The 24473-nt window shown below is 35.1% G+C and overlaps 2 protein-coding genes across 3 annotated transcripts; both read left to right on the plus strand.

The window, feature by feature from the left end:
- Positions 1–1900: 1900 nt before the first annotated feature.
- On the plus strand, positions 1901–7263 carry LOC116342653 (protein masquerade-like; the record flags this gene model as incomplete). Its single annotated transcript, XM_031770345.1, has 11 exons — positions 1901–1955; positions 3237–3527; positions 3596–4065; positions 4143–4365; positions 4439–4489; positions 4564–5022; positions 5099–5615; positions 5981–6387; positions 6488–6520; positions 6596–6658; positions 6724–7263. Coding segments are annotated over 11 exons (2667 nt in total), but the record flags the coding sequence as incomplete, so codon positions are not given.
- A 4435-nt stretch (positions 7264–11698) lies between these two features.
- Positions 11699–24454, plus strand: LOC116342619 (NGFI-A-binding protein homolog). Of its 2 annotated transcripts, none has more exons than XM_031770302.1 (9): positions 11699–12291; positions 20854–20955; positions 21124–21291; positions 21382–21637; positions 21715–22053; positions 22122–22212; positions 23281–23387; positions 23462–23576; positions 23645–24454. In XM_031770302.1, exons 1-9 carry the CDS (start codon positions 11880–11882, stop codon positions 23846–23848), a joined length of 1794 nt encoding a protein of 597 aa, XP_031626162.1. In that variant the 5' UTR covers positions 11699–11879; the 3' UTR covers positions 23849–24454. The 2 variants fall into 2 exon arrangements, with proteins under 2 accessions (XP_031626162.1, XP_031626163.1); XM_031770303.1 differs by having other exon boundaries at positions 23465–23576.
- The last annotated feature ends 19 nt before the right edge of the window (positions 24455–24473 follow it).

The raw sequence follows: 24473 nt of genomic DNA on the forward strand, positions 1-24473 counted from the left end.
TTTTCAAAAAACCTCGCTATAGTAAAATGTCATGAAATTCTTTTAAACTACAATATTCTACAATAAAATTGCCGTTGTACTTCAATCGATTGGGCTACATTTTACTGTAAATATTTCATATTTATCATGGAATTTATTTGAAAGCTGTTGCATTTCTTTGTTACTATTGAAGTGTTGAAGCAAAAAATGGAATTTATCAACGGCTCAAACACATCATCCAATCATATGAGTGTGTACAATTGTTAACGGAAATCGAAGAGAATTTATATCGTTATGGTTGCATTTCATTATGTTTTAGATTCTTAAAAACGTTGAACTGGTTTTTCCTAGTCGATTTACATCTTTTTTTAGAGATATCGTCGATTCTCACAAGCTGTAAAAAAAATCTCGTAAAAGATCAATGTTGGTGCTCGTCTGTGGACATTCCAAGAAAAATCAGTGATTTACAACATTCAAATGAGTCATTTGGTATGACTTACATTTCATTTTAAAAAAAACACACAGAGAGAAAAAATGACGTGCAATAATTGGTAAATGTATGTTTTGCATTCGAAATAGTCGTCGCATCAGAATGAATGACCTACAAACCAAGAATTCATACATTTTTTTTGTGTTATTGCTTCTATTGTTTCCATTCCATATATACGTTCATGTTGCTGGCATTAAAAGTCACTAGTTCCATTATCGTTCTTGTCTTGTGTATGTATGTGTGTGCATGTCAAGAGATGTGGCAGAAAATAAGGCGAGAAAGAAAAACAAGTATGCATGTTACAAAAGTGTTCTAAACCATTGTTGATGTGTCTCGTCTGTCAAAATGCCGAACAAAAAAACCGTCACTTTTCTCCAATTTTGATTAAAGATTTGTTTGTCAGGTCAATTATCATGCCTAGACAGTTGATGTGCGCGTTTGAAAAGAAATTGGCCGAGCGAAAAGAAAGTTGTCACTTGTTTTCTTCGTCGTCTTCTTGTATTTTGCTTTGCCACTTCAAAGCGTTCACTTTGAATTTAATTGAATGAATAATTGACACATAAATGAACTCGTAAAATCTTAATTTCATTTTGGCTCGTCTTAAAATAGAGCCGATATAACAAAAAGAATTCAAATTGACCATGAAAATGTTCTACTTTTCACCTCGGTTAATTCTTGCTTGTTCCACGCACTCGACGATTGACCAAAAAAAGAGAAGAAGTGCGTTTTGTGTATGTTCAATGTTTTCTCTTTTGAATGATGATCGAAAGAAAAAAAAACAACAACAACAACAACAGCGATCGAACACAGTGTGTGTTGTGATTTGTATATTGATTATATGTAGAACCGTTATACGATTGACTTGCTTACAAAATCGCTTGTTTTTTTTTCTTCTCGTCTATATTTATCGTTCTCTTTCGTTCGCATTGAACATGATTTGCGCTTCTCTTTTAACTCGCTTGAAAAGTTGCCACAGCTCTTCGCATCGATCGTATTACAAACACGTTCTTCGAACGTAACAGTTATACACGGCAAATAATCTCAATATGTTCAAGTGTGCGGCGGTTCGCTCATATGGCAATTCATTCGATGTTTGAATTGCAGAATAAACCATGCCAACGATTTTTACACACACATTCCATCGCATAAGTTAAATGCTTTGATGAATTTTCGTTTTATTTTTGAACATGCAAATTCACCATATTCGCACAATGAATTTTCAAATATAGATTATTTAATGTTAACAATTTTTTTTTTAGAATTTCACACACGCATCTCCCACATTGACAGTATAAACAATAAAAGAAAACGGTACCGAAACTAATCATCGAAATTTAAAACAAAACAGAAAAACTCTTTCCTTGACTTGAGTTTGGGAGCGTAGAAGCAATTGCAATGAGGTGGACTGTATATCTTCTTGGGATTTGCGTATTTGCTACATCCAGCAATGCTCAAGACGATTCGTTTGCCGGCACCTTTTTATCAGGTAAACCAAAATTATCATCCATTTCGATTCAAATTTTTTACAGAAAATCAACACGCGCGTTCACTGACCTATTCATCGTGCATAATTTGTAACCAAATCCAATGGGAGCTGATTGTTCGATTGGTGTTGTGTGTATGTGTTAAATAGAATCATTTCAAACACATCTCGTTCTCTTTATTTGGATCGTTTACAAAACAAAACTGTGTTACTAATTCGCATAACTTGGTATTTTAAGTGTAAATTTATTCAGGCAAATCACGAATGTTTCGATCGCGCATAGGTTTAGAATGCTTTCTTTTCTTAAGCATATGGTTATCTTTTTTACATAACTTCGTTCGGTTTTTCTTCTTCTTCTTCTGTTAAACATTGCTTTGTGCGCTGTGTGGTTGTGTGTGCATTTGATGAAGATTGGTTACAAGCTCTTTTAGTATGCAGCGAACTGGTTTACAGTTTGATGGGCGCAAATGTAGTTTCAGTGTATTTTGTGTGGTACGGTATTACGTGATCATTGCTTATTAACCTGCTATCGAATGCGGAACATTCATTCATTCGCATGTAAATTCCATCATCATCATCGTCATCATCGCGATGGTCATCGTAGTAGTCGTTATCATCGAACTTGAATGGACCAGAAAACTTGTATTGAACCATCTGCGCCCGCCATAAACATACACACACATTCACATTTGTTTTATGTAATGCTCCATATCGTTCAGTAAGAAATTCCATTTCTTCGTGTTTGTTCTCGTGTATCTGACTTTAAACTAGGCAATACCATTTTCGATCCAAACCGTCATCACCGCGAGTGATACCGTTAGATCATTTTACGACAGCGGCTGCCAATGTATTTAATCAATTCCCGTCTATGTTCGCATAAGGAACCACGAATAGTGTTGAAATGAAAATGTTTTTGATTTTTTTGTAGCACACTGGGTTTTGCGAATAAAATCTCAATTACACTGATAAATATCACCAGAATGAGAACGTGCGCTAAAATAAGAAACAATGGCATTGCATTGTCATACATTGTTCTCATTTTAGGAAGAAAAAAAATGAAAACGTTGAAATGATTTCTCTTTACATTAGCACTTTTAATTCGAAAATTGTGGATAACATGCAAAATTTTGCTGATACCAAATATGGATGACTTTTACCATCGAAGAATACAAATGAAATTAATGCAAGCTGCGAATGTGTTGAAAGTTTCATTTTTTTAAAAATGTGTCACAATAAAAACTGTCTGTTTCTTCATTTGATTTTTTTTCTCGTTTCTTTTTCTAGGTTTACTGGATTCGATAACAAGCACGGCTGAGGTTAAAGAATGTCCGGGCATTTGCGTGCATTCATTTGCAACAATCATTTGCTATGAAGTGCTTGAAGATATTCAATGTCCATCATCGAATATGAAATGTTGCGTTGAAAGTAACAATACAGCTTCGGCCACCGCACAAAGTCAATCACAATCTACGACACAAAAACCGATAAAAATAACAACAGCTGCTCCGCCGCCCACTAGTAAACCAACGCAAAAAGCTACTGAAAAACCAACTAAATCGGAAACAAATAAAGAAGGTAAGCTCTCTTCCGACAATCATTTGTCTTTTCTTTTTTAAGTTTTCAAAATCTATTTGTTGTTACAGATGGACTATGCCCTGGCGTTTGTGTGGCTAATCACATTGCCGAGTACTGTGAAGCATATTTAATAACGAATGGTTTGTGTAAAGTTGGCTCAAAGTGTTGTGTGCCACGCGACAATTATCCCGATAAGCTGCCAGCCGATCTACGCATTCCAAATGGTCACAATAATCAAACAATGTTAGCGAAACCAACGAAAATCTCAGCACCGCCTACCACAAATTCACAACATGCACAACAACGTCCACCAAAGATACCGATGAAACCGAATACAAATCGACCAACCAAACCGGAACCTTCCCGTGAATCGTTGGAAGGAAATCAAGTCAGTCCCAAACCATGCGATGGCGAATGTGTTAGTGGGCTATTTGCATTATTCTGCGATGGTTTAGATGAAGATGCATATTGTCCGAATGAAGGTAGTTGCTGTATTACATCAGAGGGCAATAATTCACCGGCAACAAGTCCAAAACCTGTACGTCATTTTTTCGTTCGAAAATACAATAGTTTTTTTTATTCCTGTTATTTTTTTTAAATAATTATGTTTTGCAGACTCAAGCGCCAAAGTGTCCAGGTTATTGTATGTTAGATATTTTGCAAGCATTTTGCCAAGCACCATCTATAGTCATTCAAAAAAGTTCAAGCTGTAAAGAAGGATCATTTTGTTGTGACAATACGCGAGTCGCACCAACTCAGCGACCAAGACCGCGACCAACACCACCGCCTACTACAACAACACATATTCCGACCACAACACAACAGCCGGACTACAGAGGTTGTGCACTTTTATTTTATTTTTAATGTGCTTTTTCTTCTAATTTTCGCTTGTTTACCTTTTGATCTTGCAGAAGAATGTCCAGGAAGTTGTATTGTACCATTGCTTAGCTTCACATGTTTCCGTAAGTATTTGAATTAATTTTTAATCAAATATGGAATTGAAAATTAAATAGCCATCTCTTTATTTTGTTTAAAGGTAATGCTGAAATGACGGAATTGTTTAAATGCCCAAAGAAAGGACAGGTGTGTTGCGCCGCCAAATCGAAAATTCATGAAATGCACGGCATGATACATCGCAATGATACAATCCCACCATATGCTCCCCAGCCCTATCAACCGACATATCCACAGACCTATCAACCAAACTATGGGCCAAACATTCAGAATCCAATTTATCAACCAATTCCATCACAACCACAGCCAATACAAAATCCGTATCCAGGCAGTTATATTCCACAACAAGTGCAACAATCTCAACCACATATAGTACCACAACAACCACCACCACAGCAACAACAACAACAACCCCATTATACCCTTACACAACCACAGCCTGGTGCAATTCAATATCCTGTTCCAGTTGCTGTCGCTCCAAACAATATTTATACACAGCCGAATGTAAACAATGTCATTGCACCGGTCTATCCAACGCAAGGTATCTCATTTTTTTCTCAATTGACGAGTTTTTTTCCGAATTTTATTCATTTTTTCCTGAAAAATGGAATTTTCAGTATACGAAATCGCAACGCAGCCACCGACAACGACAACTTCTACAACAACAACGGCTCGAACCCCTGTCTATTCAAAATATGTCTGTGGTGTGAAAGGAACTAGCCGCACCGGTCGTAAAATGTTTTTGGATCGCATTTCACCTTTGGAAAATGAGCAAACGTTCGCAATACGAACAAAACGTCAAATTGTAAAGACGAACGAAGTGTTGGTGTTGGGCAGTGAATTGGTACCCATTCAAATACACGCTGATAAACTGGGCGATTTTGCTAAGGAAAATGATGATCCAATTGATAATTTAGCTGAATCGAAAGCAATGACCTATGATCATCCAAAATTGATTTACAATCAAAATTACTCATCGTACAATCGGCAAGCGCGGGTTGTTGGCGGTGAAGATGGCGAAAATGGTGAATGGTGCTGGCAAGTTGCTTTGATCAATTCACTCAATCAGTATTTATGCAGTGCAGCTCTGATTGGAACACAATGGGTGCTAACCGCCGCGCACTGTGTGACCAAGTAAGTACTATTGATAGACCTTTCGGTTTTGGGAGAGAAAAAAAAACGATTATAATAATATAATGAAATAATTAAATTAGAACAGCGATTAAAACCGGAGCAATCGGAACGTTCGAAAAATGATTTCTACTGCAAATCACAGTCTGCGATGCGCTGCTATAGCAGCAACGTTGTACACTCATACAAAGCATCGATATATTCACGTATACATAGCGTGGATGTATGTTCGCCATACAAACCATTTTCGGAACGTTCCTTTTGCTCCATTTCGTTCAATACACAAATGAAACCAATTCGAGATTCAACATTTTATTCTGAGTGAGTGTGAAATTAATTCAGTACAATTCTTTCATTTTTTTCGTCAGTATTGTCCGTTCGGGAGATGCAATTTATGTTCGTGTTGGTGATTTTGATCTTACACGAAAGTATGCCAGTCCTGGTGCACAAACGTTGCGCGTGGCAACCACATATATTCATCACAATCACAATAGCCAAACTCTAGATAATGACATCGCACTATTGAAATTGAATGGTCAAGCCGAGCTCCGAGAAGGTGTCTGTTTAGTTTGTTTACCGGCACGTGGTGTAAATCATGCAGCTGGAAAACGATGCACGGTCACTGGATATGGGTATATGGGAGAGTCTGGGCCAATTCCCTTGCGCGTACGAGAGGCTGAGTTACCGATAGTCAGCGACACTGAATGTATTCGCAAAGTTAACGCGGTTACAGAGAAAATCTTCATTTTACCAGCATCCAGTTTCTGTGCAGGAGGTGAGATATTTGATTTTATTTTTACCTTTGCTGTTTAATAAACCAATAGTTTAAAATTCCTCCCATTTTTGTATATTTTTTCCATCATACATGAAAATAGGTCAAGAAGGGAATGACGCATGCCAAGGCGACGGTAATTATTAAAATATTTTTTGAGTATTCTTTTTTCAAAAATTTAATTTTTCATTATTTATGAAATTTAAAATAGGTGGAGGACCATTAGTTTGTGAAGACGACGGCTTCTTCGAATTGGCCGGCTTAGTGAGTTGGGGTAATATCAATTTATCTTTTCTTTTTTTTCACATGTGAAAAATAATTTGGAATTCATATTTTCAGGCTTTGGGTGCGGTCGCCAGGACGTTCCCGGTGTTTATGTAAAAGTCTCATCATTTATAGGATGGATAAACCAAATTATTAGCGTAAATAATTTATAATTCGTAAGAAAAAAAATAAAATACTTCCAATGACAGCGAATTAAGCTTTTTTTCGACGTTGAAATTTTTCAACATCTCAATTTGAAAGAGAACAAAAACGAAACAATTTTTTAAGGTAACAAATATAGCTAAGACAAAGATAACTTTAAAAAAAAACACTGTATTGTATATAATTGATGGATGACCCAAATAACAAATGTCTTCGTTGTTCAATTTATAAAAAAAGAAATGTTTTGATACTCCTAAAATTAGTGAATTAGTAAATGTACAGCATTTACCGTATGCACAAATACGAATTGATGAAAACGCTGAACAGAATAATGTGCTCATCGGCATTCACTTATGATTTGAACAAAATTTAGACTAAACACTTGAATATGTATACTTCTGAAATATTTCGTTTAAGGAATTTAAAAATAAAGTAAAGCGAACAAAAATTAAACATCGAAATTGTACTTTTTTCGTCAAGCATAGAAGAGGTCACAGAATATTCCGACTATTGACTATTAAGACGATTTGCATAATAAAAATGCAAAAGGGGAATTCAATGGGTCTTACCACTATTCCATTTGTTCCGCTACACCAAGCTGAGTGTGAGTACCTTAAGGAATGACGATTCACGCAAGCAACGCGTCCTATGACGCAACAGCATCTAACAAAGATGTGCTTGTGAAATAAGAGGGTTGACTCAATAAATCGTGACCATACGAAGACGATCGCTTTTTTTCCAAACACTTTTTTTTACCTAATTTAAAAGTAAATATACCTGAGACGCGTTTTGAATCCTTTCACAATTAGTATGCATAAAAAAATACCCAAAACTTCCTTTTAAACGGTTTTGCGTTCATTCTCGTCTTTCACCGCATGTTTTATGGTATGAGTTTTGTGTCGAAAAAAAATATGATATGTCGTTATTCATTGAATTTGATTATTGGACCTTCTCACGTATCATTTTTTTCTACATCCAAATTGAAATCTTGTAATTGTCTTACTTCATATTATTTACCTTCTCAAACTTTTTTCGCATTCATTCGAAGTTGAAACTTTTATCATTTGAATTGTTCTGTGTGAATGTTGTTGAAAACTTCACAAAATGGCTAATCGAAATTACAAAGTTTCTCACTGCAATATCATTTATTTTCATCGTTTTTCATCAGTTTAACTATATTTTTGCATTGCCAAGGGGATGTCGATGATATTCTTGCATTATTATTTTTTTGCAAAAGAGATACAATGTTAAATACTTCATATGTTCTGAAACACTAGCAACGTCATTTTTTTTTAGTGATCTTCTCTTTTGTGTGTGTGAATTGAAGAAAATGAACAAGAGTGCAGAAAAATGTCATGCAACAAAATATCATATCAATCTTTTGTTCTCATAAAAATGAAATAATTAAAAGCAAAGGCAATAAGTTGATGTTGTTGTGCTTTGAAAAGCGCGTAGAAAACGCAAAAAAACACACGCGCATACACAGTGCTCTGTCGTCGGTTGGCGACAGACTAGTTTTTCTAAGCAGCATAACCAAACCTGAAAGCAAGTTTTTATCTCTCGAAGGGAATGCTTGGCAAATTTATTTGTCGTTTAACATTGGAATTGGTTTTATTTTTCGTTCAATTTGCTTCGGATGCTTTCCGCTCTTCTTCGCATTTCGGTTTTTATTTCTCTTAGTACACAACGCGTCTGAACGAAAAAAAAATTGTAATAATTATACGCGAGCATAGTGTGTGCGTATGTATAGCCAATGTGACAATTTTTACTTTGTTGTACACATCACTTCACCCGACTTCACCTCGTCATTTACCGGCAACAGCAACAGCATTAGCCACAACGCTGATGATGATGATGTCGGCATTTCGCGTATACATAAACATGAAAAATTCTGTTTGGTATTTGCAAAGTTCGCACTCGATGGAAATCAGAGTTATTTCATCGATGAGATTTTAATGCAAGAGCATGCAACAAGCGAGTTTTGTTGCTGTTTTGCCCGAATCACACTCATTATCACCCAAAATGAAAATCAATATTGAATGACAAACATCATACCAGCCGGGAAAAAAACGCAATGTAATTATTCGAAAAATGTACTAATTACATTGAAAATTTTGGCGTATTACTTAATACTTGTGCCGTCTGTTTGGTTCTAATTAAGTTTCAGGTGAAAAGTGACATCATTCCAACCGCGCATGTGTGAAAACGATCATTTTTCTCCGTCCTTTAATTGAGATTCGATCAAAATATGCAAATAAATTGCAACGAGTGAAGTACTCGAGATCAAATGTGATCAATTGATTAGTTTAATTATTACTTTCTCCTCTATTGAGCACAAACACAAGCAATTATTTTGATATATTTTTTTAATTGAGTTTCGTTTATCATTTTTCACACTCAGTGTAATGCATGGTCCCAAGAGTGGTACAAGAGTGAGCCAATTAAAATAAGAATCGATTTTTAATGTTCGAATGGAGATTCTCACGATAAGCTGCATTGTGTTCATTTTGTACAATTTTCGTGATTGGATTTTTATAATTTTGACAAGAAAAAAAGACACACCGAATTGCATTGACATTGCAATCGATGTATGCATTTGCAATAATTTTATATTCATTACAATAAATTAATGTCGAAATGGGGGGAAAATTTTAATTTTTCGCCAAAAATAAAATTCGTCACTCATCGATGTGATTTCTGTCGTTGGGTTTTGTGTTTTGTCACTTTAACTGAAAATGATAAAATCCATTTTTTTTCTTCTTCTCTCCCCACTCTGTATTGAATAATTCAAATTCCATTCTTCGTCAATATATCATCTTTTTTTTCTTCTTGCACTTGTTGCAGCAGTTTTTGAAAACATTCTGTATATTAACAGAATAAAAAAAGAGCTCTTGTCCCTCCTTTCACATGTCGCCATTTATGGACTTTAAATCAATTCAAGAAGTCTGTTTAAAGTGTCGCTGCGCTTGAAAATATAATGATAACATGATATTAGTCAATAGCAATGTCAAGCATCGACAACATAATGCTTCAATGCCAATGCCACGCGATTGTATATATTGTGTATCTTCGCTTATAAAATCCACAAAACATAAATTCAAGACAGCGTTCTGCAATGAAACCGATTGCAAAACACGAAGAATCCATGACAGCATGCTCTGCAGTTTGTGTCAACTCTTTTCAGTCAGCAAAACAGTGAGTTGTTGCAACTGAGAGACTCACAATCAAAATGCAAACGAAAAACCATTTATTCGATTTATTGTATCACACTTGATGTTTTATGTGCTTGCTGTGTGCATGTATGTTTAACGAAAAAGACAAAACAAAATGCTGTCATTTATACATTGCCATGAGTTTGAGTCAATTTTATTAGATGTTTTCTTTTCCTGCTTGGCATTTTCTTTTCCACGAGGATTGGCGTTTTTTTCTCTTCTCAAACTGGATCCAGTTGAAATGTGACAAACAACGCATCGATCCTATACTACTTGTCTTCATCTTCCCTCCTTATGAACTTGTAATTGGTCGCATAACATGAGCACATATTGTCGAGCAATTATTCTCTACATTTCTAAAAATATCAATAAAGAAAATCGTACAATTAATTGTGTGCTGAGGATCAAGCCATATGAAATGGATACTATTTTAAAAAATGAAGAGGTTCACTGCAATTGAACCTTTAAATTGTAAATTATTGTGTACGTATGGCCGTGCGTAGATTTTGCGTGTCAATGCGTAAATGTATTTATTATGAAAGGCGGAGCAAAATCATTCAGAATGCCGAAAAAAAATAATAATACCTAAAGCAAAAACGGTTTTGCTTAATATATTGAAGCGGTACACAACCAATTCAATTGTTGTGCGTTCGGTGAAGTATGCGACGGTAGACTTTAGAGACGTACAAATCGTTTTTCTTTGTATTTGTGTTGCTTCTCTGTGTGATGCACGTATGCGAGTACAATGCATTATGCGTACCACTATCGTGAGCTCACATGCAACAGCAAACAGAAACAACAACGAAAGGAATACGGTTAAAGCAAGAAAAAGGAGAACTGACGAAGACGACGACAACGGTCGATGCTGCCTTTCTGTCAGTGTGCAAGTCTTTTTTTCTCTCTCTCGTATTCTTTTACATTCATCTGTTCACTATCCACAGCAGCAGCACCAACAGAAATAGCACATGAATCGCCCTTCGATGCCACTGTCAAAGCTACCAATCGCTCAGAAGTTATTTTGATTGCATTCGAAGCGGTACATTGAAATATCAGACCATGAATTAAAATAAAAGCACGGATATTTTTTAAAACATACATTTCTTTCATCTTTGTGCCATCCAAAAGAAACGAATCATTCATTAATTTCATTTTATTCTCTTCGACATTTTATTATTGTTTTATTTGTTTTTATTTTTGTCGGAAAATTCCGATTTTGTGATTTTGTTGATTAATTTTGTTTGTTTAAGCTTAACGGCTTCAATTTAGCGGCGCTTGACCATCGAACATTTTAAATCTCAATAGATTGCCATTTTGATAACAGCAAGTTATTGCTTATTGTGTATTTTTGTGGGTGAAACAATTTAAATCCCAAAGTGCAGATTCATTTGAAACTAAAACTTAGAAAATCAGTTTGAAAATTTTAAAAATCTCGGCCGTTCTGCAATCGAACAACGTTAATTATTAGAAAATAAAAGAAAAACGTTTTGAAATTAGTTCGACGAAAATTGACAATTTAACGTGATTTATTTTTGATCGATAGTGTTGATTGTTTGTTTTGTGTAGAATCGTGAAATTTATTGTTTTAACGTAGAAATTTGTGATCGTAGAGTTTTTCCATCTCCCTTAAGACATAAAAAGTAGTTCATTTTTTTTTATAAATATTAGATTTGTGCGTACAAATATCGAACTCGTCATTATTTAGATTTTCGATTAAGATTTTGATATTTAATGTTATCTTGTCACATCGACTACAAATTGCTTCGTTGCAAAATGTAAATATTTTGTAACTTGAACAAGTAAAGACATTTTTTTGTTTGTTGGCAAAAATAATCTCGTTGTTAAAAATTACTGTGTATTATGGAAATTTCGGGTGGTCCGCCATCGTCGACATCGCATCAAACGCAAGCAACTAGTAGTAGTGTAATAGTACAAAGTAGCCAGCCAGAGGAAGGTGTTTCTTTGACAAGCCTTTCAGATATTCATCAATTGCATCACCATCATCATCACCAACAACAGCAGCAGCAGCAGCAACAGGGCGCGTTAGTAGTTTCGGCGCTGGGCAGTGGATCAATTTCCGTGGCAGCACCACATCCGAAATTTCATCCACTTCATCATTCACATTTGCACGCAACTCAACAGACACCGGCACATTTCGGTGCGATACGCACACCATCGTCCCTTCAACAGCAGCAGGCATCTTCGTCGTCTGCATCGAGTCCGATTTTATCACCACCTGGGAAAACACTAGGTCGCAATAACAACGGAACCAGTAAGTTTGAAATGCAAATTCACTTTAGCTACTTTCGCAGCAAATTCAGTCTATTCCCAAAGTCAATCACGCTTACTATTTAAACCCGTTCGAAATTTTTTGGCGCGTTAAACGGCTTCATTATTTATCTGAAGTGTTTTGTATATGTGTATGTGTGTGCGCGTGTTTTTTTTTTATCCTGGACACTGTGTTTTATTCAATAGAGACGTTCCATTATTATTCATTGCGCATATGTAGATGTAATTCAAATGATGAGAGTGAACAAAAAACCGTCCATTGTCGTGAACATATGGTCTGCCCCAGTAGATCAACAGTTCAAAGAGCAAAAATGCTTTAGAAAAAAATAATATTGTTTGGTAATGAAAGAAAAAAAATTGTTCTATTTACTCGTACGATTTTTTATTGAACAAATAATCATTCTGTTACCCGTTACCTTTCGCTTTTTTTTCTCACTATCGAGTGCGTACAATGTACAATCGTAAAAAAAATCGAAGACTTTATTTCAACAAATAAGCAGCAGTGGCCAAGTAAACATATGCTGCTCAAAAATGGATTTTTTTTTCTCTTCAAACCCATTTTTTTAACTTTTTTTTCCTCTCCATTCTATTACTCTTTACATACAATTTGTGCGGGTAATCTTTAATCGGGGACGGAAAGAGGATTCAATCTCCAGTTTTTTTTTGGAGTCTCCGATGCATGTTCTTGTTCTTCACCTTTTTCAACATTCAATTTTCAAGAGAGTAAAAATTCGTTCGTTCAATTGTTGGTCAAAATGTGAACCCGGAAAAATATGAATTATTATCGAAATTAGGATCGTTCATTTCCGGCTTTTTCTCGTAATAATGGATCCAATTAACATTTGAAACTGATTTATTTGTCAATTTAAAACAAAAAAATAAATTTCACTTTGTACATGTTTTCCGACACATTTAACATCAAATCTCAAACTTGCCAATCAATATCATAATTTATTATCAATGCTCTTGCAACTAATTCAAAAACCCAAAAACTATATCTATAAATCTTTGTTTGTTGCTCGAACGCAAAAAAAAACGGTCGATCATTTGGGAATTGCCACATTATGAAGAACGCCGATTTCGGCGCATAAAACTTCCGCAAAAGCATCGATGGCATCGTAAAATGTTGATGGAGCCGTTGAATGTGCATAAAACAGGCATCCATACATAAATCAGTTTGCATCAAATTAACTTAATCTGTTGCTTTCCAGTTTGTATCGAAGGGATATCATTGTTTGTGAGACGGACGAAATAGCGCATACAAAAAACAATGTGATTGCGTAGCCAAAACAATCGTTCGCTCAATTCAACACAATGTTTTCAATTAGACCATCGAAACTTCTGCCATTCATTGTTGTGTGTATGTGCGTTTTGTTGCAGAATAGCAAAATTTACAGTTGACACACAATATTGACTTGTAACAGCAATGTAGTACTACAATAAAAATAGCAACCTACTTGCCAATTCTCAATGAAGTTTGATAGTCCTTCCAGACAGCGAACGAGGAAAAAAAGCGCGCAAGGAAAATGGGATAAAATGATAGAGATGCTGCTGAAGTGCTCACACATACTCGACTCTTTCCGTAGTGATTTCTTTCACAGTAAGCACAATGTTTTTTTTTTCTGCTCGTTTTTTTTTCATCAATTGTGCGTTCGTTTTAATCGTTTTTGTGGCTCGCTTTCGGTCGTCGTTCCTTTTTGTTTGGTGCCGTCGTCTTGCCATCTATTTCAATGTTGGATGTATATATTCTTAATATTTTTCCGTTTCGTTTTTGCTGTCGCATCACTTGCTTTCTCACAGTCCATCGCAGCGATAATCTGGATTTTTTTGCGCTTAGCGTATTGCTTTTATTGTTTTTTCATAGACGATCAGGAGCCACACGATATAAATTGCAGTTGTGGAACAATTCTATACTCATAGCAGACATACATGCACGATAACACCAAATATATTGGGCGCGTCTTTATATCCAACAAAAACACACACATTTCCTCGCTCTTCTCAAATCTATCGCGCAATAACCAGAAGCGAAAAGAAAAAAAATCAACGCCAATGCGATTATAAAAACCGATAGAAAAAAATGTGGATACAAACGAGCACAAGAAATAAAATCCATTGAAAATGCACCAGAAAAAAAAACAATAACAAACTTCTATAAGTTGTTTGTCTCTGTGGACGATGAATACGGATTTTCAAAAGAAATCGAATTGGTTTTTGTGGGGTGTAATCACACAGCAACAAAAAAATTGTAGCGGTATATATGAATAACAGCGAAAAATAAAGACGGCCATCCATTTCGATGTTATCAATTCAAAAGTCTGTGAAAAATAAATCGCTGAAAAATAAACCAGCATGTGTATGTGTGTGCCTGTGCGGCGCATTTTTGGCGTCTGAAAATAGAGTGTATTCAAGTTTGAAACCAGATCTGCATGGAATACCATTTAAAACATGAGATAATTGCAAACAGACGTTAGACGGTTTTTTTTCGCTCTCTCAAAAACAAACTTTGTATTAAAGGGAAAAATGGCGCGACTAGCTTACGCAACCGATCCACTCTTGTGTACTGAGATTTTTCTAATGATGTCAGCATATCGTGTCGTCATTTAAATTTATGTTACAAGGGTAATAATGAAATATACTTCATCTTTTTGTGTGCGCCATTTTTAGCGAATTTAACCGTTAAAATCGTGCCGAAAAAAAAGAATCATTGAAACAACCTTTTATGCATATTTACATCGCATTTATTTAACTGGGAGAGGAACTAGTTTTCTCCGTCGGATGCTTAAAAAGAGAGGATAAAAAAGTACCGACCGACTACTCTCTTAGATTGAGTTTCAGCCTACCGTTTCGAACGAATCGTCACCCCAGTTTCTATTCAGCACGACTGAATTCCTTGTGATTTTTAACCGGTAAATAAAGTTTTCTCTCACTCATCATTCATTTCCATTGCTATGTGCGATCGTACATTCTTTCACTGCTGGGAATTGTGAATTTCTGTGTATCAGTTAAATAATTTCAAAGCCTCTATTTAAAAGGCTGGAAAAAAAAAACGTTCAATACTAGAAAAAAACCTCCGCCTTTATTTGTATTCCAACCAATAACGTCTTCTCACAGTCACCATTTTAGTTGTACGGCTTTTTTGCCAAACAGTAAGGGTAGCGATTTTTTTTCATCTTCAGGTAGATTCAAACCCTAGACACCGCATTCTTTTCACAAATTCATTTTTGTTCGTAATTGAATTGTATACACAACTTTTTTTATTGTACATACTTTGTCTATATACAGTGTAAACACAGTTCGCATTCATAGCCCTTGCCATTTACAATAGAACATTATATTCAGAGAGTCTATATATTTCAAGCCTCACACAAAAAAATATATTGGAAATTATTGTTTTTTTTTTTTCGCTTTTCAAGAGTAATTTAAACGAATATTAACGGTTTTCCGTATTTTAACCATTTGTACACAATCGAATGCTTTCATATTTTCTTCATTAACCAAAAAAAAATCATTAGAACGACGACGCCGTCGGCGACAGTTTAATTTTGTTTCAAATTTATTGGCATCGGAATTGGATAACTTTGGACACCATTGATGGATAACAGACTGGATTGCTAATAACATATTTTACGAAAAAAAACCGTTGATAGCATGCGTTGCTCATCAATAAGGCAAGACGGTAATTAAATCCGAAGACACTCAGCACCTGCATGAATTGACCAAAATGTGAAAAAAAGAATTTGAACTTTTTGAAGGGAAAAATTGCGTTTTTATCAAAGTTAAATTTGGAACGTTGCTGCCAAATAAACGTATAAAGGGGTGAAGATAGTTTGGGCCATTCTGATTTATAAAACACGAATAGAAAATATCCATCTGAATTGAATTCTTATGCATAAAAACAGTAGTCGCTTTTTTTACTATTTGCTTTCATATGTGCGCGCGTATTTAAGTTGACCAAGATGACAAAAACTGAGGCCGCCACATTCTTGAGCGTCTGTAACATTTTTTGTGTGTTTGCTTATTCGTTCAAGAACAGACTCATCAATCTATCGATAATCACAGAATTGGCTCTTTTTTCTCTCCTCAGTCCCGCACGAAAAAAAAACTTCCGAATAATTATGGAATGTTATATTCGCGCATGAAGAACCGGCGCAATGAACCAAACAAGAAAAAAACAGTGCAGAAAAGAAACTCGCTCACTAAAAATTTACACAAATTCTTGTGCACATTCAGCACAATCTTAGTTAGAACGTCGTGCAATTAAAAAGAGCTGGACCAAAGATTCTTGCTGTTATAATGCTTTTAAAAATACACCATACTTTTTGTTGTTCTATCTATTCGAAAATGTTGGCATTTTTTTATCGTTTGTTTCAGTTAAAAGCCAAAAAAAAATAATAATGATAATGAAAAGAAAATCTTCTTTATCTTCGAGATATGTAGGATTTTTTTTGGCAAAGACGGGTACATTGCATTTTTCTGCTTCTGTTGCTACTGTACTGTGTATTTTGCGATGGCGGTGTGAAGAGCATCGACGAAAATGATGATGACAAAAAAAACCGTGTGCTTGCATTATGATGTGTTGTTTCGTTGTGTGCTCGCACATACATAAATACGTTCATCAAATTTTAAAGCAATCGAATCTTCAAATTATTGTTATTAGTATGAATTTCATTTGGTCTCTCTCGGACCGGCATTCCAATGGACACTACACAATATAAGCCGAATTGAAAAAAAAATTGCGGCCTGCATTTCTTTCTCGCCCTGTCTCCTTTTATCCGTCGTGTATGACGTCGTACATAACACACGGCGTGTGTGTGTATTAATTCTCACTACGCGAAATGCGACGCCAACGAACCACATCCATTTAGAAAAATATGCACATGAAGAGAAACTTCAATCGCAATGTCAAACTAGCAAAAAGAAAATGTTCATATTCGTTTGGCATTTCATACTTTTTGTTCACTTTTAATTTTATGTGCATTTTGAAATTTTCGGCTATAGGCCATGTTTTCTTGTGTTTTTTTTTCACTTTTGCTTCAACTTATTGGGTTTGTCTCATCAATTGGCGGTTTTTCGTGCACGAGAAAAAAACAACTAATAAAACATAATGCTGAAAAGTGTTTTTCGTTAGTTCGATATAATTTCTAGACATGTTTTTGTTGGTCGGATTGGCGAAAATCCAATCACTGTAAATTCATTTGAAATAGAGAATACAAAAAAAAATATATTAGCAAGGACTTCATCACCGAAAAGAGTGACACAAGTACGCGACCCACTAAATCACATGAACATTTTTTTTATTTCAATCTATCGTCTACAATGCGTGAGAACGGTTGGTAAGCGGATTGCAATGCATTCGCCACAAACAATGAGCGCCTTGTTTCATTGTCGAAAGCAACCTCTGAATGACAAGACATTCAAACATCATCGCACAATATTGTGAGAATTTTCATTTTTTTTCCTCCACGTGTTTCAATTAAACTGTACACGTTTCTCACACACTTCGCATGCAGGCAGCGCAGAGCAAAAAAGATAGATATACAACGTGCAAACAAACAAACAGAAAAAAACGACGGAAAACAGCAAAAAAAATGACAACGGTACGAAAAATGGATTGAAGTAAATGATGGAAAAAATGCGACATCACATCCGAATATGCAAATCAGATGTGCTCTCTCGCTGCTTGTCTCTTAACAGTGCGCATATAATTCCCATAGAATCGATTCACCTAAGCATCATCATCGGTCTCGCTACATACTTATTACACACATTTATAAATCATGATCGCTTACTTACACACACAACACCGGATAAGTAGTCGACGATATGCTACCGGTAATGCATTTTTCACAAACACCAAACAACTCGTTCTCGATGATTATTATTATTACTTTTAACATATCACAACCATCGTAACGAGAAAAAAACACACCATTCACATTTTTACCTGTGCTAAACTGTGGACTCCGGTCAAAAAAAATCGTGTTATATTCCTTGTCAATTTTTTTTTCTCTCTCTTCGGTATGCATATATTTATCATTCGATCGGTACTGGTTGTGTAATGCAGTAGTGCGCGCATCATCATCAATTGAATAAATTAGAATGTGTTGCGTGCTTAAGATACCTGCGGGCCCGACGCATCGCAAACGAAAAAAAACACGCACAATGCAACATAAAAGGATTCATACCACAATCGCAGCAAGTCTGATTTGAAGAAACCTATAAATTCGAAGGGGCCAAAACAAATTCAGGCGATCGAAGCAAAAAAAAAAATGTCGAACAATATTCAAATCGATTCACGTATGCAAAGAACAAGAGCCTTATGATAGATGTACTATATATCTCTCACACACAAAAACGCTACCATCTAAAGGAAGCGCAAAAAGACTAGAGCACGAAGAGGATAAAGAATGTACGAAAGAAGCAAAAAAAAAAATGACGACGACACAAAAAACGCATGACTTAAAGGGTAAACATTTTTCTTGTTATCCTTTTCTAACTTCGTTTCGTTACTGAATACGGCAGCACAAAGCCGGCTTTCAATACAATACAGCACCTATTTGTCTGTGTGTAGAAAAAAAGGTGGTGTTTTTTTCTCTATTTATATTTTACGTTGCTCTTTCTTCGCATATTTCGTGAATGATGATGATCGAATTGCGGCCCGTCGTCGTCGTGCGCATTGCGTACTCAAATGTTGTTAGAGATAGAAAGAGGGAGAAAAAGAAATAGTGAGAGATCTGTAGCACATAAAAATTAAATGTTTATGCTGTTGTTCATAGTGGTAATCAATCGAGGCGGATTTTTTTTCACTTGGCCAAGTTTTTTTTCAGACCAATTTTTTTCCGTAGGAGTTTATTACATACAAGAGAAAAATAGACGTAGAAATACCAGTTCATTTCGTATGCGTGAATTCCGTGAGATTTTATGTGCCGACCATACTATCCGACAGACGAGTTTCTTTACAGACCTTAATCACATTGTCTTCTCAGCGGTTTTTTCTTCACTTTCGATTTTTTTTTCAACTACCACTTTTTTGCTTTGTGACTCGATGGATTTTGCATGTATTCCTTTTATTCATAGTTTTTCCTTTGATTCAAATCATTTGTTTGCTCTAACCATATCGCGAGTTTGCATTTTTTTTATGCTTTACCAACTGAATGTTCTGTCTCAGTCAGACAAAGCTCATTGTCCACAATGTTTTTCTTCTTTGGACTAATTTTTTTTTGCGAATTTTGCAATCGTGTGAATGCCCGGAGAATCACAAGGCTTATGAGTTAGATCGCAGGTGTTGTTGTTTTTCTCACGACAAACCAAACAAATTCAATTCAAATATTCAAAACAAAAATCGTAGCAGAAATAAAAAATACATTACCCGACGGAGTCCCAAAAAATGACTCACTTTTTTAATGTTTTCACTATCGAAGTTTATTCGGTCCGCTATGAAATTTTTTTAATCCTTTACTCGTAATCGACATTCATTGTATCAACAAATCCTCCGTTATTCTCACAGAATTGATTTCGTTCCAAAGATAAACAATGTGGTAAGGATGTAATTTGGAAAAAAATTCATTAATATGTGTGAAAATAGAGTTGATGAGAACCAAAGAATATCCGTTTCGTGTATTTAACTGTAAAGATTAAAAACTAAGCAAAAAAAAATACCATAAAAACTTGTGTATTAACAAAGAAACACAACAATAGGGTCAATTTCCTGAGAGTGATAGTTTTTTTTTGTCTCTGCCGCGAAGCATGAGAAAAATCTTCTCTCATTTGCATACATCGAAAGATGCTCAATGGAAAAAAAGTGGACATAAAAAACACTATCTCTGATTTGCATAAAAGGTTCGATGGTTTTTTTTGCTATGGATATATCACACGGTGTGTTTTTTTTTGTACCGACAACCAAAGAACACTCATTATTCTTCATCGTTTCACCGTGAGTTCTTGACGCATTATGCATTGCATGCATTAATTTTCTAGATTGCCAAGAAACAATGATAATTTAGTGATGTTGCTTTTCGTGGCCTGCAGCTTTTGTACGAAAAGACGCGAGTCGCATAAAAATAGGAAAAATTAATTTTTTTCTTCTCTTTTTTAATTTACTTGAAAAAAAAAAACTCTGAGCCAACACGAGCAAGTCTATGTTAAAAAAATCACAACCCCTTTTTTCATATTGGATGTAAGAAAAAAAAGGGTTGAAATCATGCATAAGAAATGCGTCTGAAGCGTAAAAAAACGTATTGCGCCGTAGAAAGGCGATCAAGAGGGGATTAGTTGTGTTTTGTATTCTACACTAATAAAAAACTAGTGCCTAGACAATTGATATTACGGGATTGGTTTTTTTTTCAGCTTGACTCATAAATAAACCAATCACGTTCTCATTTGCCCTATAAAAAATGGGCCAGCTTAAATCTTAAGTTTCTATTCTTTGCTAGAAATGTATAACAAATGCTAGTTATTTCATCTTTTTGTCGATTTTAATTGCTTCAGTATAAATGAACTTTGATTATTAACCAGTTTTTTTTTGTTTTTGCCATTTTTATAGTGGTTTCTACATCAACACCGCAGAATGAAGCTGAACTACAGTTGTATCGTGTGTTACAGAGAGCCAGTCTCTTGGCATATTATGACACATTACTTGAAATGGGTAGGATTTGATCTTCTTTCAAATACCACTTATAGTTTTATTTGCTTGGAAATTTCTTCGAAATTCAAATCAAATATTTTTGGCGAATATTAAATGCTTGAAAGATCGAGTTCATTGATATAAAAAATGAATTAGAAATATTAAAAAAAAAAATTTTTTCTTTTTTAGGTGGAGATGATGTTCAGCAGTTGTGTGATGCGGGTGAAGATGAATTTTTGGAAATAATGGCTTTAGTTGGGATGGCGTCAAAGCCATTGCATGTGCGTCGTTTTCAAAAATCCTTAGCCGAATGGGTGAGCAATCCAGCGGCATTTAAAGTGCCATTATCGAGTATAGGTAGGTCGAAACTGAAAATGATTGAAATTTAACAAACCTCTTTGCCGTTTCATTTTATTTTACTTTAAACTAAAAAATTTCAAATTTTAGAATCAACGCGAACTGAACCATTTAGTCCAGAGCCCGTAACACAATCACGTAGTCCATTCCATCCAATTCCAACTTATAGTCCGTCTTCGATTAGCGGAGCGGCAACAATGGGTTCAACATTCAGTACAATTGGAAGTATATCATCACATATGGGCAGTTCAATGGGTGCAGCATCAGCCACACCGACAAGTTCAATTCAATTGACCCCGTCTTTGTCAGACGAACAAGTTATCCGCCTTACTAGAGCCGCAGAAAGGTGAACATTTTTTATTTATTTATTAATCATTCTATCGTAAAGTATATAAACTAACAATAAAACAATTGTACTTGTAGAGTGGCAAGTCAGTATACATTGTTAGATACAAAGCCACAAAGCACAAAAAAACGATCGACAAAAGAAATTGATGCGATTATTGCTTTGAGCGAAAACGATCCACGACGAATGGAGGGAATTCGTAAATTTTCCGCAATTTATGGTCGTTTCGATTGTAAACGTCGCCCCGAAAAACCTTTGACATTACACGAGGTGTGTGTAAATGAGGCGGCCGCGCAAATGTGTCGATTTATACCAGCGCTTTTAACGCGTCGACAAGAATTGTTTCCGTTGGCACGGCAAGTTGTTAAAGACGCCGGTTTCGGTCATTCAGCTGGTATTGCTCGCATCGCTATGAGGTAAAATAATAAATAATTTATAATATGCATAAAATACTAGAATGAATATGATTTTATTTCATCCGTAGTCAACAATCGACATCATCACGATCGGCCGAAGAAGACACGCAAACAAAACGAATGCGATTGCCAAGCGACACAAGCTCTGAATACAGCAAGGTATTGAGTTCTCCGTCTCATTGTGATGATCAATGCGATTGTGAACGATGCCAACGCATCACAATTATCGACATTGATTAAAACAATAAATCTGTGAACGTGTGCAATTCAATGCAAAATTATCGCTTTTAACGCATAATAATTTTCGATTCTCATTTTTTGTATATTTTTACGAAATTTATTTGCTTTGCTTTGGCTTTTTGGCTACCGTTTTGGTTTTTAATCTATCCTGTATTTGAAAACAATACGAAAAATTCTTTTCATTCGAAAGTCGTGAAAATTCAAAAAGGTACTTTTTTCCAAAATGTTTTTTTTTTTTTTTTTTTTTTCAAGAGTATCGCACAAAATTTGCTTGTCAAAATTTTAAAACCACACCAAATATTGATTATCAATTACTAATCTCGGATTGGATTAAACTAAAACCAATGTTATTATGTATTTGTTACAGTCGTCTGCCGTACACTACTATTACATACCTTAACATCTGCACTAACCTGCTTCGCTTGTGGACTACTCGCTACTCAATTGATGCAATTTTTTGTTTAAAATTTTTCCACATTTGTAGTTAATGCATGTTACCAAAGACTTTGTTTTGCTTGTAATATGCCGTATTGCTAGTTTGAATCTTAATTTTTTAATTCTTAAATGGGGTTTTTGCAATGTAGATGTAAGTTTTGTTGAGATGTCTCTTTTTAGAGACTGTTCATGAAACAGTCTCTGAAAACAATTCATTACATTTACATTTAGTGTATTGATTATATTGAATGTTTTTACATTTTAAAATTCTATAAATTCGACGTAGTTAGTTAGCTAATCAAAATATTTTCTGTTCAATTATTTAATGCATGAAATTTGCATGAAATCATTTTAATTACATTTCCGATGATCTCATATTGCTTTTGCTAACATATACTATTTGCGCTTAAGGTAAGCTGCTTCGATAAGATTCTAACATGCTCGCACTGACACAGCTCAACAGCTAATCTGCATCTAAATTGGAAACTTTCACACACAAAGAAAAATTCAGATAATTTCTGACCTTTGGATATATTTGATTTGTAATTATAGGAATATCCGTGCCGTGATAGTGCCGAAGAAATGCGACACAATTTACTGCAAATCTATCACAAATTGGGAAAATCGTTCGATGTCGGTGATATTGCGGCCCGTTTCTCGTATGTATTCGTAGAAAAGCCATTCATTTGATGAGCACTATTGTTATTAACTTTATTTTCATTCCATATTTCAGCAGTTCGACGCGATACTCACGTTCCGATTGTGAAGATGATTCGCGATTCTCATTCAGTAGTTCAAGTTCGCCACAACTTCAGTCGTCCAACGGTGGAGATAATGACGTTGAAGAGGTAATTACGCCCAAAACATCGTCCGTTCAGAACGTTGAATTTCTTCAATTGTTTCCTTTCAATTTTAGGAGAATAAGATGTTGAGTGAAATGGTCGACGAAAAAGAGGTTACTGTAACGGCCAACATCAATGCAAATGGAAACGGGTCGCTGGGTGTGCGTGTGCTATCGGCTTCCGGCAACAATATCATTGCCGTGACTAATCCAGCTTTGGCGCTCAGTCCAACACTAGTTGAACCGATTAATATTAAACGAGAAGCGACCGATGATTAGATGAATATATATTTTTTTTTTAAATAAATAGATAATTTTCACATATATTTTCCGCGGTAAATTCTTAAAGTGCGAACCATTAATTTTGCAAAACATTTGCAAAATTATTATTTTGCACACAAAACAAAGCAACAAATTATCTGCATCTTTTAATCTCAATAATAGTTCATTAAATATTAACCATACTTTCTATTCGTTATTGCCTTTCAATATCATTTCCTTAACAGATTCGATAATTTTCTCTCTTTCTCTCATATACGATTCGTGCAACAGTTTCTTTGTCATCATTTTCAAAAGATCCGTATAATTTGTTGCTTTGAAATTTAACGAATGACTTACCTAGTTTAAATGCAATAGAAACTCAAAATAGTGTTTTATGTGAGCAATCTAACCAAATATGCAGAAAGCAATAACATTTACAATTTCCATTTTTGAATACGTTAACTTCTCTTATTGACCAAGAACAATAAAAAACAACAACATCTTATAATCAAAAACTGTTCATTATTTTGCACATTTAATGCGAAAAATTTCTATACGTATAGTTTTGGAGTTGGAAAAAAAGAAAACTCAAAGGCGAAGCTGTTAAACTATAACTCTATAAAATCGTACACACTTTAAAGAC

This window comes from Contarinia nasturtii, unplaced genomic scaffold, assembly GCF_009176525.2.
Source record: "Contarinia nasturtii isolate CC-2019 unplaced genomic scaffold, AAFC_CNas_1.1 Cnas_scaffold_864, whole genome shotgun sequence".
In the NCBI taxonomy this organism is placed as follows: Eukaryota; Metazoa; Arthropoda; class Insecta; order Diptera; family Cecidomyiidae; genus Contarinia; species Contarinia nasturtii.

Coding starts and splice junctions, on each gene's coding strand:
- LOC116342619 (XM_031770302.1), top strand. CDS start 11,880: ATGGAAATTTCGGGTGGTCCGCCATCGTCGACATCGCATCAAACGCAA. Junction 22,213..23,280: donor CAAGCTCTGAATACAGCAAG/GTATTGAGTTCT, acceptor TTGTAATTATAG/GAATATCCGTGCCGTGATAG. Junction 23,388..23,461: donor GATATTGCGGCCCGTTTCTC/GTATGTATTCGT, acceptor TCCATATTTCAG/CAGTTCGACGCGATACTCAC.